The sequence below is a fragment of the Cricetulus griseus genome, chromosome 2 (genome assembly GCF_003668045.3).
Source record: "Cricetulus griseus strain 17A/GY chromosome 2, alternate assembly CriGri-PICRH-1.0, whole genome shotgun sequence".
Classification (NCBI taxonomy): domain Eukaryota; kingdom Metazoa; phylum Chordata; class Mammalia; order Rodentia; family Cricetidae; genus Cricetulus; species Cricetulus griseus.
Window position 1 is genome coordinate 388,272,466 of NC_048595.1, and position 13,960 is coordinate 388,286,425.

The 13,960-nt window shown below is 40.8% G+C and overlaps 1 protein-coding gene across 1 annotated transcript in view; it reads left to right on the forward strand.

Moving 5' to 3' along the window:
* Lrrk2 (leucine rich repeat kinase 2) overlaps window positions 1–13,960 on the forward strand; it is a 145,941-nt gene that overhangs the window by 82,616 nt on the left and 49,365 nt on the right. The window contains exons 30-33 of the mRNA XM_027397850.2: window positions 197–324; window positions 2,266–2,484; window positions 5,591–5,792; window positions 6,986–7,074. Coding sequence (XP_027253651.1) covers window positions 197–324; window positions 2,266–2,484; window positions 5,591–5,792; window positions 6,986–7,074 — 638 coding nt within the window. The remainder of the gene's footprint in view (window positions 1–196; window positions 325–2,265; window positions 2,485–5,590; window positions 5,793–6,985; window positions 7,075–13,960) is intronic.

Here is a 13,960-nt window from a genome sequence, read left to right on the forward strand (position 1 = left end):
AAAGAAATGCAAACTCCCAGCAGAGGAATCTAAAGTAATTGCTTGGTTGCCAGCTAATAGGCGTTCTCAAAGCTGTCACGTGAATGTTGTCTGTTGATTGCTTTCCTCTCAAGTATTTGCTATTCCCTCTATGTAGCTTTAACAGTGATTCCTGCCTATTATGTGGAAAACTAAAACCCCTGATACCTTCTTTTAGGCCGTGAGGAATTCTACAGCACTCACCCCCACTTCATGACCCAGAGAGCCCTGTATCTTGCTGTCTATGACCTCAGCAAGGGGCAGGCAGAGGTGGATGCCATGAAGCCCTGGCTCTTCAATATCAAGGTGATCTCTTCTAATACATGGAAACGGAGCATGATATTTGCTCTCTGTTACATGTCCTGTTTCTGGATTTTTTTGCTTGTTTGTTTGTCTGTTTTGAGGCCTAATTTTACCATGTAGCCCCAGCTGGCCTAGAACTCTCTATGAAGGATCAGGATGTCCTTGAATTCACAGAGATCTGCCTGCCTCTAATTTCTGAGTGCTGGGATTAAAGGTGTGTATTCCCACCCCCAGCTATATTCTGTCTTTTTTTATGTGTATAAACGGTGATGGATTTTTAAAGAACAGTTCTTCCAGTGGTTTTAAATGTTTCTTCCTTCTTCGCTTCCTTCCTCTCTTCCTCTCTGTCCTTTCTTCCTCTCTCCTTCCTTTCTTTCTTCCTTCATCCCTCTGTCTCCTTCCTCTCTCTCTTCCTCCTTCTCTCCTCCCTCTATCTCCTTCCTCCATTTTTCCTTTCTCCTTCCTTGCTTCCTTGCTTCCTTCCTTCTTCTGTTTCTCTCCATCTCTTTTTCTTCTCTTTCTTTCTCTTTAATTTTAGATTAGAAGCACTAAGATTTTTGTTACTGATACAGAAGTGAGGCGTCTTGCGTTGTTGCATATCACCAGCCTTTTACACTGTAAGATCTGAAAGCACAGATACACAACTGATTTTGATCATACTGTTTCTGTTTTGTTAAGCGACATACCAACTTTCCCAATTTAAGATGAAGTGTACCAAACACACTCTGTAATGGGTAGTACATGTTTAGTGACCTTTTAGTATGAAGCCTTCAGATCCTGCTCTGAGAATGGCACCAGACTGTTTGGCTCCTGTCTTTGGTGTCTCTGTTTTGCTATTTCTCTACCATCTCCTGTGTCCCTGCTGATGGCCATTTCTTTAAAATGACCTTTTGAATAATTGCGGTTGTAGCAAGAGTCCCTGTACTTGCTCTCTGATGCCTCAAGGAGCTCTTCCGGGAGTGAGGTCCTCAAGAAGTTTACACCAGGACATCTGCTCACAGAATCTGGTAGTTCATGAGTGTATCTTTGTATCATGGTAATTCGGATCTTTCTTAAGCATCCTTTTCTTGGTGATATTATAGCAACTTGAGCAAATAGAACAGTGGCAGTAAGGCTTGCTTCTGAGACTTTGGTCTCTCATTCTCCGAACTGAATGACTTTAAAGTGAATTCAGAGCATAAAATTAACAGCTAATGAACAGAGGTGGGCATGTTTTATGCTGTTCTGATGTAGTTTGGAATTTACTGAACAATTCCTTTATTTAGAAACACAGCTTGCAAACAACCTGCTTTAGGCAAATGTTAAAATAAAAGAAAAACCACACTAACACAGTTATTATGTAGGAACCTCCAAAGTGATAAGAATTGGACTAAAAAGACATAACAATGACTTTAAAATTGTTTTATGATTATCATTATTTTAAGTTTCAGGAAATGTCTCTGTTGCCGTTTGCTGCTGTAACAGCATATCCACGCCTAAGAGGGTCACAAACTACAGAGATTTCTCTCTCACAGTTCTGGGGGGAGGGAAATCCAAGACCTTGAGGTTGGCATCTTCAAGGCCATTCCTGATGTGTCATTTCATGATGAAATGCAGGAGGACATGAGCACACATGCCCAACAGCAAAGGGAAAGGGGAGATAACTTATCCTTTACTGGTGTCCTTTGGGGTGATGACGGGGCTCAGTCCTTGTGACTATAAGCATCTCATAAAACTCCCATCTCAAGACACTCCTGTGTCACTGGATTGAATTTCAAGACATGTCCTTTAGAGAAGTATGCTCACACTAGCAGCATAGAAAGACAGTTGCTACTGTCTGCTTCTGAAGTCCCTGAGTCTGTCATAGCTGCGGCACTGAGTTTCATACATAGCAGATTCCAGCAGAAATGGAACCAGAAAGGATTTTTTACATAAACAGGAAGTGTCTTGTCCCTGTTCCCCTAGGCTCGAGCCTCTTCTTCCCCGGTGATTCTGGTGGGCACGCATTTGGATGTTTCCGACGAGAAGCAGCGCAAAGCCTGCATAAGCAAAATCACCAAGGAACTCCTAAATAAGCGAGGATTCCCCACCATCCGGGACTACCACTTTGTCAATGCCACCGAGGAGTCTGATGCACTGGCAAAGCTTCGGAAAACCATCATCAATGAGAGTCTTAATTTCAAGGTGGGAGGGTGTGCATCCCCTGCAGGCTGCTAGATAACTACCCCTTGTTCTTCCTCTCATTATACTGCTGCTTAGAAATGTCAGAAACCTTGAGGAGAGAGCAATTATCTGGTAATTGTAGGTTTTTTTTTTCAAAGCTGAGAACTATGAAAATACTTTCACTTTAAAATTATTTATTTATACTATACTTCATTTATAATTCATGGAAGTGGGGATAAAATTAACTAGCAGATCTCAAGAAGAAGTAGGAGAATCTTGCCAGGATACTGAGTATCATCCAGATACTTGCTCTCCCTGCTTCCTCTCCATGGGTTCCATCCAGAGGCTAAATAGGACAGTGGGGCCTGGGTCTCTGGTCCTCTGTGGAATCTGTTCTTCTAGCACCTTCCTTTGGGAGTCCCTATTTTACTTGCATCTTGATCATCTGTTTGACTCCTTCATAATTCTTTTTCTGGTGTTTTCATTTGTGTTTGTATGTTTGTTTGTTTAGGCTTTTTTCTCTTAATATTGTGAGTTGTCAAGACCACTAGTCGGTTTTCCGAAATCTTTAATTACCTAATTTGTAAAGCTAGGTTCCATCTTAAGACTTGTGTTTAAATTCCTTTCGCTCTCTTTGGTAAACCACTTGTTTAGAAAACATCAATAAATGGGTCATCGGGAAGAATACACTTTTCCACTACTCACGGGAAAGAAAGGAATATAGTTGAAATTTCTGGAAAATGTGCTGGGTACTTCAGTGTGGCAAACACAATGCCAAGTCTTTCTGTTTTGGCTCTGTGGAGATCCTAGAGTGTAGGCAGGGTGCCATCTGGCCTGGGTATCCCAGAGCAATTTCTTACAGGGCCACATTGCATTCTCAAAACTGCTCCAATTTGGAATGCTAAATAAGCCACAGTGGCCCGCCTGCTCAGCTCTGTTGCACTTCCACAAGTTCTACTCCTCTCAGAAGACACATGGGCCATCTATGGATGAGTTTGTCTCTGTGGTACCCAGGGAGAGAAACTGTTCAACACACATTTAATAGTTACTAGAAAGTCTTCCTAGTTTGGATACTATTTGCATAAGAATGGTGTCAAGTATTAGAAGCATTCTGTGTTGCTTTTCTTTTTCAATTCTCCCGTGGGACTAAAAAGATTAGCGGGAGTCTGGCTCTTTAAAACACAGATATACAAACTGCTCATTGAATTAATCTGTTTATCCAGTTAGTATACTTCTCTGGTTGTAACTGCACCTAAAGAATGTCCTTGTTCCTTGGGATATTTTGTTAGATTTTCCTTCTTCTGCTGTTGCTAAAAGCATATGCCAAGGATTTAAAGACCCATCTTGGGAGATGAGTTTGTTTTGTAAAAGCCTGAATGTAGCTGAAGCAAGCCTGTAAGTGAGGTAGTTGGATCAGTAGTCCCAACGGATGCTGCTATGGGGAGGTGACTGAGTCAGCCATCTAGATTAATACTACGTTGAGAAGGCTCCAAATTATTACTGTCAATCAGTGAGACCGGATTCCTTCTTATAAATGCATCTTTACAACAACTCTATGCAAAGAAGCAAAACACGATTCCCCAAACGTCAGTATTATTAAATAAGAATGCGTATTGCTAATGTTTACCCCATTCTGGCATGCTGGTTTGAGAATGCACTGGCTTGCTTTGATGTTTTTTTCAGATGGTGGGGTGGGAGAGCCTGCCTTGCTGGGATACTGTCGTCTTTGAGGCTTGCAACCCATCTTCAAGGAGCAGCTTTGACTTGATGAGAGAGCTCTCCCTGCCATGCCTCCTTTACCTTCTTTTTGTCTTGACTCCTTTTATTTATAAACACATATCTGTGTTCTTCAGAAGGGTTTTGTTTTTCTTCCCTACCTCAGTCTGGTAGTGATCCAATGCATTATCAAAGAGAAAGGTGAAGAAAATACAGGACAAAGCCTCAGTGTGGACCACATCCCTTTCAATACTCTCCAGCCCGCTGGCATCCTCCTGCTGCCCGGGAACCGCCCTCTAGCATGCTTCCTCTTTCCTGATTTGCTTCATGTGAGACAGTCAATTGTTTCTGTAGGTCTGTTTCCTTCCTTGGCTTAAAACATAACCCTGAACTTGAAGTTTTATGTTGTCGTCATTTGTAAATAAGAAGAATATGTGGGAAGTAGGATTATATATTGTTTTCTGGGGCAAGGACTATGTATTTTTGAATGACTGCAGAGAAATATGGAAGTGGTAGTTCTCAGTTCTGGAAACAAAGCTCTGGACACAAGCAGAGAGGTGTGAACCACAGTTTTGGGTTTATGTGTTTCGGAAAGACAGTTTCTAGAGCCCAAGAATTTAAGTTAGGAATTCTGATGGGTTGAACTTAGTATAGGCATCTTATGTATCCAGACACGAGGAGAGGTTGCCCCCTAGTGGTACTCAAAGGCATTTGGTTGCTATTTTTTTTTTAAGAGTTGCCTCTCTTTAAAATTAGATTTCTTAAGGGGAAAAAGACAGCCCAGAAAAGAAGAGATATCTGTTACAGAAACTATTATCTTAAGACCTTCATTGGAAAATCTCACTCTCTGAGCCAGTACTGAAGATAGTGGGCTTCCTTTCAGGTTGGATTACTAGCATTTAGACAAATCTTATTTTCTAGAGCTTAAGGTTCCATGAGAAAACATAACTTGGCAAGGAGATTTCATGTGTCCAGTCCTAACTCCTGATATACATAGTCCAATAACCCAATACTTGTGGGTGTATTCTCATCTCCTAAGGAAATGTTGCAAAGCTCTCAAAACAGACTAATGTCTTACCCTGCCTGTGTACTGCACGTACCTGCAGTGCACTAAGAAACAAAAATCACTCTCTCTTGGTTATTTGCCTTTGTTTTTGAAATGGTTTTCTGTATTACCAGATAACTATTTCCATGCTATTTTATTTTTAGCCTTTTCCCCTCCAAATTGACCCTTTGTCCATAATTTCTTTAATTTCATCTTCTATTTATTACCATTTAGATGGGATTTACATCATGTTTCAATTTTATTGAAAACACATCCATCACGTAAAACCCATTATGGCTGAATTTACCATGCAGCACATCTGTGACTTAAACCGATTTTTACACCTTGTCATTTGTAATTTCGTAGATCCGAGATCAGCCTGTGGTTGGGCAGCTGATTCCAGATTGCTACGTAAAACTGGAGAAAATCATTCTGTCAGAGCGCAAGGCTGTGCCAGTTGAGTTTCCTGTAATTAACCGGAAACAGTTATTGCAACTTGTGAATGAACATCAGCTGCAGCTGGAAGAGAATGAGCTCCCACATGCCGTTCATTTCCTAAACGAGTCAGGTTTGTCTGTTCTGGATTCTGGCTTTCAGTGCTACATCATGATAGTTTGAGGAGATGGCTGAATCTTGTATATAATCTCTATTCAAAGCTGAAGAGAATGTCAATAATTTTTTTCTTTTTTTGGTTTTTCAAGACAGAGTTTCTCTGTACATGTAGCCCAGGCTGTCTTGGAACTCACTCTGTAGACCAGGGTGGTCTTGAACTCACAGAGATATTCCTTCCTCTGCCTCCTGAGTGCTGTGATTAGAGGTGTGCGCCGCCACTGTCCAGCTAAAATTCTTAAAGAGGTCCCTGGTGGATTTATATCTTTTGTAAGGCTGCCACATGTATGAACATTGGATCGCATGCCATGTCCTAGGAAAGTATACTTTGACACTGACTAAGGACAAAGTGTGAAAGAATCCATGAGCAGGAATGAAGACATGTGGGTTTGAGGACATGGTTTTGCTGTTATGTGACACAGCACCCTCAATGCAACCATGTTCTTTCATAGTATCACATTTTGTGTGAATGTTACTTTTATATAAGAATTATTGCTGCAGTGGCTCACTGGGCCACCTGTCACCATACAGGGTTATGTGATATGAGGTGCTTTGTTGCTTACACTGTGATCTCACAGTTCAAGTCTCAGCCCACTGCAGGCCCATGCCATGCTGGCCCCTTCATTGTTAGCTTGGAGAACATGCCAGTTGACTTATAGTTCTAGAAACTGTATTGATCCTCATATGAGTTACTTTCTTCATGATCTTTAAACCGGATATGCTGAGATATGTGTTGTTTCTTATCTATATGGAAATTGAGGTATTTACATTACATTTACATTCATCACAGTAGCAAAATCACAGTTATGAAGTAGCAACAAAACAATTTTATGGTTGGGGTCATCACAGAAGGGTGTACTGAAGTGTTAGGAACGTTGAGAACTACTGATGGAGAAGGTTCAAAAGAATATTGTGAATTTGCATTTATCAACATCCACTTTCCAACGCATACTGGTATTCCAAGTATACTTACATGTGAATAAGTTGTATAGCTCAAAAATACTTCCTTTACCCTCTTGGGGCTCTATAGCCCAGTGCAGGAAACAGGGTCTCCTCTGTGAGACCTTTGTGTACCTTGCTACACCAGAGTCTTCAGGAATTTGTATCATTCTGCATCCTACTTTTCACTGTTTGATGGATTTTTCACTGCAGGAGTCCTTCTGCATTTTCAAGATCCTGCACTGCAGCTAAGCGACCTGTATTTTGTGGAACCCAAGTGGCTTTGTAAAGTCATGGCACAGGTTGGTGTTTTCTATTGCGGGGAACAGAGGTTGTGAATGGAGAGCTCAGTAGGGGGCGCCCAGAGCGTTTAGCATTTTAATGTTTGTGTTCTGAGAAAGCTGGAACCGATGTAAATAGAGAAAACCATAGACAATTGTCTGGGGATGACTGCGAAAAGAGCTTCTTGGAATGGGCAGGCACCTTAAGGCTCACAACTTATTTTCATTTCCAAGTCTGGGACAAACATCTAGACCTCAGTGATAAGTTTGGTTACTGACTTCATTAAATTGATAAAAGCTTTGTGACAATCTTTAGGGTAAATACATATGGGGAAAGTGGATTGACGGGGCTATGAGATCTTTCTAGAAAGTATGCAGGAAAGCTAGGCATGGTGGTTTGTGCTTACAATGTCAGTACCTGGAAAATGGAGGCAGGGTGATCGAGGTCATCCTCAGCTATGTGGAGAGTGCCAGCCCAAGACATATGCAGTCCTTTCCTAAACACACACACACACAAACACACACACACACACACACACACACACACACACACACACACACACACACACAAATTAAAGGTAATTGTCTTAGGGTTTCTATTGCTGTGAAGAGACACCATGACCATGGCAACTCTTATAGAGGAAAACATTTAATTGAGGTGGCAACTTACATTTTAGAGATTTAGTTCATTATCATCACAGTGTGGAGCATGGCAGTGTGCAGGCAGACATGGTGCTGTCTACATCTTGACCAGAAGGCAACAGGAAGGAGACTCAGACATCAGTTAGTATCCTGAGCATAGGAAACCTCAAAACCTACTCCCCACACACCCACCCCCATGTGACACACTTCCTCCAACAAGGCGATACCTACTCCAACAAAGCCATACCTCCTAATCATGCCATTCCCTGTGAACCTATGGAGGTCAATTACATTCAAACTACCCGTCGCGGAAGATACTTTTCTGAGGTCCAAATATTTGGTAATTACATTTTTCTATTTACTTTCCCAATAATAGTACATTACCAATGAGTTTCTACAGAGAAATAATAAAAACCACCTGTGGGTTTGCCATATGAAATTATTCAGGAGAGCACACTAGCTCAGGCTTTTCCAGCACAGATGACATCATTCTTCATTGCATTCAATTGCAGTGTGTCTTTTTTGTAGTGTTGATGGCATGATTTTGTCCCCTGCTTTCTAGGTTACAGTTGTACCATCTCAGCTTTGAGAAGTAAAAATTTGTCTGGACATTTGTTGTTGGTTGCTTTTAACTCTTTTGGCTTTTTGAGGGACCTGCCACCCAGCTCTCAAATAAGTCACACATGGAGTCTTATTCTTACTTTTGAATGCCTGGCCTTAGCTTTGCTTGTTTCTTTCCTTAAATTATCCCATTTACCTTTGGCCTTGAGGCTTTTATCTTTCTCTATTCCTGTATACATTTTTCTTTCTTTCTTACCCCATATCTGGCTGTGTAGCCGGGTAGTTGGGTGACTGGCCGCTGACATCATCCTAAACTTGTTCTCTCGTTGCTCCTCCTCTTCCTCAGTTCTCCTATTTAGACTCTCTGCCTGCCAGCCCCACCTGTCCTTGCTCCTGCCTCACTATTGGCCATTCAGCTCTTTAGCAGATGATCAGGTGTTTTAGACAGGCAAAGAATCACAGCTTCACAGAGTTAAACAAATGCAGCATAAACTAAAGCCACACACCTTAAAATAATGTTCTATGACAGACATTTCTAAATAGTGCTGAGGGTACAGGACCACCACAGCCAAGGACCACTGTGTTTCACTTATTCATGGCTGAGAGGAACTGAGGGCAAAGCCTCTAGCTGTCACCTTCATTGGTAATTATTTTATTTATGAACATAATTTACAGCTTTATATGCGGCTCCCCTAGTCTCTAACATGATTATCCATTTTCATATTGGAAATCTCACTCTCAATTAGACCATAATGCTAATTAAATTTCCTTAAGCAACCTTGAAAAGTACTGCTTAAATCTATTTAAAGATAGAAAGGGGGTTATTTTGAAGAGGGAATTCAGCTGAGGCTAAATCTCATACCCTGGCGTTGGAAGGAACATTTCAACAGCAGTGTGATTGGCATTTAACTGCAGTGTGTCTGTTTTAATAGCACATATTTTCAAATTGGTTTCCACATTTCTGTCCAAATGCCACAGACGGCATGAATTTGCTGTGTATGAAATGGTGATGGAGTCAGTGTGTCCTGTGCTTAGGGGCACATTACCTGGAGTTGGTATCACCAGAGTCTACACATGAAGTTTCCTTTTGTTTCTTCCTGTTTTTAGCCTTTGTGTCTTCACCTAAATAAGGATAATTATATTTTCCTGTGGGTTGCTTCCATAATTTAATGTAAGAGGAAATGGTATCCTTACATCTAGTACTGCTTTGGCCTGTCTGATAATTTCAAGTGTTCTATATTTGGAAATATAAAAATAACTTTGAAGATAATACAGAGGTACAAAGGCAGTTTTGTGGAGTTTGCAAAATATGGAGTCAAATAAAAAAATATGTGTAGGTGAGTGCATTATTCAGAAGAATGCATGCATTCACTGTTAGGAGAAAGCTTGATGGGGTCCTTGCATAGGGAACCGTAGCAATTCCATGGCAGGCGAAGGTGTAAGGATTCAGGCATTATGCTGGCCTGTCATCTGGCAGAACGCACTCAGGCAGTACTCTGGTCAGCTCAGGGTTCCATGAGTACGAGTCTGCACGCAGGTGCAAAGGATCCCTTTAAAAGAAAGACGTCTGCCCACTCATGCTCTCATTCTAGCTCTTCATTCTCTGCCTCTGCTCTCTTTTCTTTCTGCTCTTTTCCAGCTCTCCCCATTCTCTTTCCTGCTGTTCCCCTGGGACACACAGTACTTTTCCTGTCTTCCTCTTCTGTCCTCTCCGTGTGTCTCTATTGTCTCTTTACGCCCCCCCCCCCCACCTTTTCTAATAAAACTTCTCACTTAAGCTCTGTCTGCCTGGCGTGTTTGTCCTTCCTCCTTGGTCACCCGCACCTGCCATGGAATCCGCCATGGTCCCCCACGCAAGGACTCCCCTCCAGCTTTATCCTAACAGTCACCCTGTTGATTTTGCTGTGTACATGGAGCACCATGGCAGACAGGAACTCCACATAAACAAGAGAAGGATAAAGTTGCTCCCCACATGGTGATAAGTTTCTAGGTGATTTAGCGTGCGTGCGTGCATGGATAATGTTATTAGAAATGGACATGTCTTACAGAGTAGAGTAAGGAAGAGGTATGTATCAGTTTTCCTTTTTTATAGCAGCAAAAACAAAAACAAAAGCAAACAACACAACACTGCATGAGAAAAACCAAAACCCAGCAAACACAACTCCTCCAATCCAAACCTAAACCCCAAACCAAACCAAAGTGGATTCCTACTGTGATCACAGTAAAGTTCCTTGAGATTTCAAGTTAGTTACTTGAAACTTCATGGAAGTTCTTTTTATTACCCTAGGTATAGTATTACAATGCTAATGCAAGTGAATTTGGGGTCAGCGAGATATGGCCTCACTCTGTAGTGCAGGCTAGCCTAGAGGATTAACTATACAGCTCAGGTTGGCCTAGCCCAGTGTGGATTTGAACCCACAACAATAGTCTCATATTTTAGCCTTCCAAGTTCCGGGATTGCAGGTGTGTATCATTATGCTTGGCTTTGAAGTGAGAATGAAATCAAAAATTGAAACAATTCAAAGATACTACGGAGGACTTAAAAGGTCAATAAAATGATCATTTAAATTTCCTGTCAGCAGAAGCAACAAAAATTATCACTTTTGTTTGTATGGACACATTGAAATAAAGGGTTTGTGGCTATAAATAACCAAGGAAAAATTCAGAGCAAGTTCGGATGATGCCAATCAGCAAAAATAAATAGGGGTATTCACCTCCATATATCACTAAGACAGACAGGGCAGAGAAGATTTCATTGCATGATGCAGAAAGTCGTATGAATCCATACACCATGCTGTGCCAATCTGTTGTTATAATTTCACATGCCATGCTTTGCCCTGAGCTGTTATGCCATAAATTAATAAAGAGTGGTCAGCCAAGGTAAGGATATGTTTGCAAAGCTAATTTAACCATATAATAGAAGGATATGAGAAAGACCTATAGGATTAATCACATCTATCTTTAACCAGCTGGCATGGTGAATTATTCTTGATAAAATATGTAGGAGATACAGACTTCTTGCTTGAAAAGGTCTATAATTTAAACACAGTTAGCAGATAGAATAAATTATAGGCTCTTTACAGGTGATAAAACTAAGATAATATTTCAGATTTTATCACTGTATAAAGGGCCACTCCCAACCTTGTAAACTGTTTCATTTTTTAGTTACTTCTTTTACTTTTGAAATCGTGATATAATTATATAATTCCCATTCCATTTGATCCCTCTAAACCATTCCATATACCTCTCCTCGAGTCTTTCAAATCCATGGCCTCTACTATTTATTAATTATTGTTGCATGCACAATAATTTGTGCACACATATATATTTAGGAATATACCCTGCTCAGTCTGTTAATTGTATGTATGTATTACAATTGTATGTATGCATTACGTACAATTTGTAATTGTATATAAGTTTTCAAGTCTGACCTTTTGGTACTGGATAGCCAACTAATGTGCTCTTTCCTGGGGAAGACTGGTTCTTGCACTCTCATCATTCCTTAGTTGCCTGTAGTTCTCAGAGTAGGGTTGAGGTCTCCTGGGCTTTGCTCTGTCCACTTCAGCATGTCTATTGGTGTCATCCTTGTTCAGCTAATGTTTGGGCAGTCAGTTGGTGAGACTTTCTGGATACGGCTTCTGGCAATCCTAGGAGATGCACTCTCACAGGAAAACCTTGATCTTTTGATTCTTACAGTCTTTCCAGCCCATCTTCTGTGATGTTCCCTGAGACTCAGGTGTGGGATTTGTTCTTTAGATGTGTTCATAGAGACTGGGCTCCACAACTCTGCATTTTCATTGGTTGTGGTTTTCTGTAATGATTTCCATCTGTTGCAAAGAGAAGTTTCCTTGATGAGGGTTGAGGACAATACCTGTATGACAAATGTTCAGAATGTAGTGGGGGATTATGGTGGTTTAGTAAAGTGTTGGTTGTAGGTTCTCCGTCAGGAAATATGAGACCATGGGCCTCAGTACTTGGCTAGGTTTCCAGTACCAGACACAATTTTCCTCTTGTTGAAGAGAGCAATTAGAAAGCTGTTGGTTACTTACTGCCAAGGTGAGTGCTGCTATTGCACCCTTTGGGTTATTGTGCCGTATTGTTCATTATTGTAGTTCATAGGCATCATAGCTGGATAGGACTGTTGGTTGCTTCTCTTGTTTGGATGATTGTGTGGTGTGTTCTGGTACTATGAAAGCCAGTTCTCAGAGAGGAGACATTCAGGTCAGTTCAAGCTCAGAGGTCTCTGGGCTCTGCCTCTGAAGTACATACTGTTTTCAGTAATAAGGACCTAACTTCTACCTCTATGGGTCAACCAAAAGCAATAGCATAGCCTTCAATGTCTGTGTGTCTCTTGGAGAAGCCAGACCAATAGTTCAAAAAAAGGATTCTCATGGCTTCCAAATAATTTTTTGAGCATTTTTGAGTCTGTTTATTAGGGCATTGGCCTCTAGTTTTCTTTCCTTGCTGTGTCTTCATTTTGGTATTAGTGTGACACTCAGTTTGTTGAAGGGATTTTTGAAGTGCTCCTTTTCCCCCCTTTTCTTTGTTTCTCAATTTTTTGGGGAATAATTAAAGAAATGGAAGTCTGGTAGAATTCTACTGTGAATACCTCTGGTCCTAGACATTTTTATAACTGGAAGGCATTTTTTATTACTGTTTCAGTCTCCTCATTTGTCATGGGTCTGATTAGGTTGCTGAATTCTCCTTGGTTTAATTTTAGTGGTTTGTCTGAATCTAGAAACATATCTATTTCTTTTAGGTTTTTCCAGGTTAGTGCAGTACAGGTTTTGAAATTGGAACTTTGTTAGCCCACATGTTGGTGGCCAGAGAGGCAGAAGGTACAGGTTCAGGAAAAGATAGGATTTCCACATAAGTAGCTGGTCTATATATACTAAATATTCCAAATCAGGTTTCCAAATGTCATAAACTCAACAAAATTTATCCAGAATCTTCCACATCCCAGATGTACTGCTTCTGGGGTTACAGCACAGTTTGTGCTCTCACAAAACTGACACTAGAAGGAGAAAAAATAATGAATCCATAGGCATACAAGATCTTATATAGTGCAGCCTGCTGTGAAGAAGGTGGCTATGTCTGGGCACAGCACACTGTCAGGTCTCAGCAACTCAGGATAGTCGGTGACAGTTCCATGTGTTAGAAGAATTGTCCGGAAATGCCCTGAAGAACAAGGAGTGGGAGAAGCTACAATCAACATGCTTCCCTACAGAAGATGCCATTGGATACAACCATTACATACAAGCTAGTTAAATGGATGATAACTTCTTTGGTTTAGTAAATATCACACATATAAATAGAAAGAAAGAGGTGGAAACACATGTTTGTGATCCTGAGGGTTTTACTGTCTAATACCTAAGTGAACAGTCAACAATAATGTTTGTATCTACTTAGGAACCCTTTATACATCACAGAGGTATGGAGGAAAATTAAGCTTTAACATCTTTTAAAAAGAAATTCATCAAAAAGTCCATTGAGTATGTAATGATGGCTAATATGGAGGTTTAGTTTATGCTTAAAATTATTGTGCACACTTTTTAAACTTTACATGCAATATGTTCATTAGGACATACCCATCTTTATTGTCTCATTTTCAGAGAGGGAAGCCATCTTAAAACAAGACAAAACACACACCCAAAAACCAGGTACTTTTCCCAATGTCCCACAGCCAGTAGCAGAGCCTGCATTT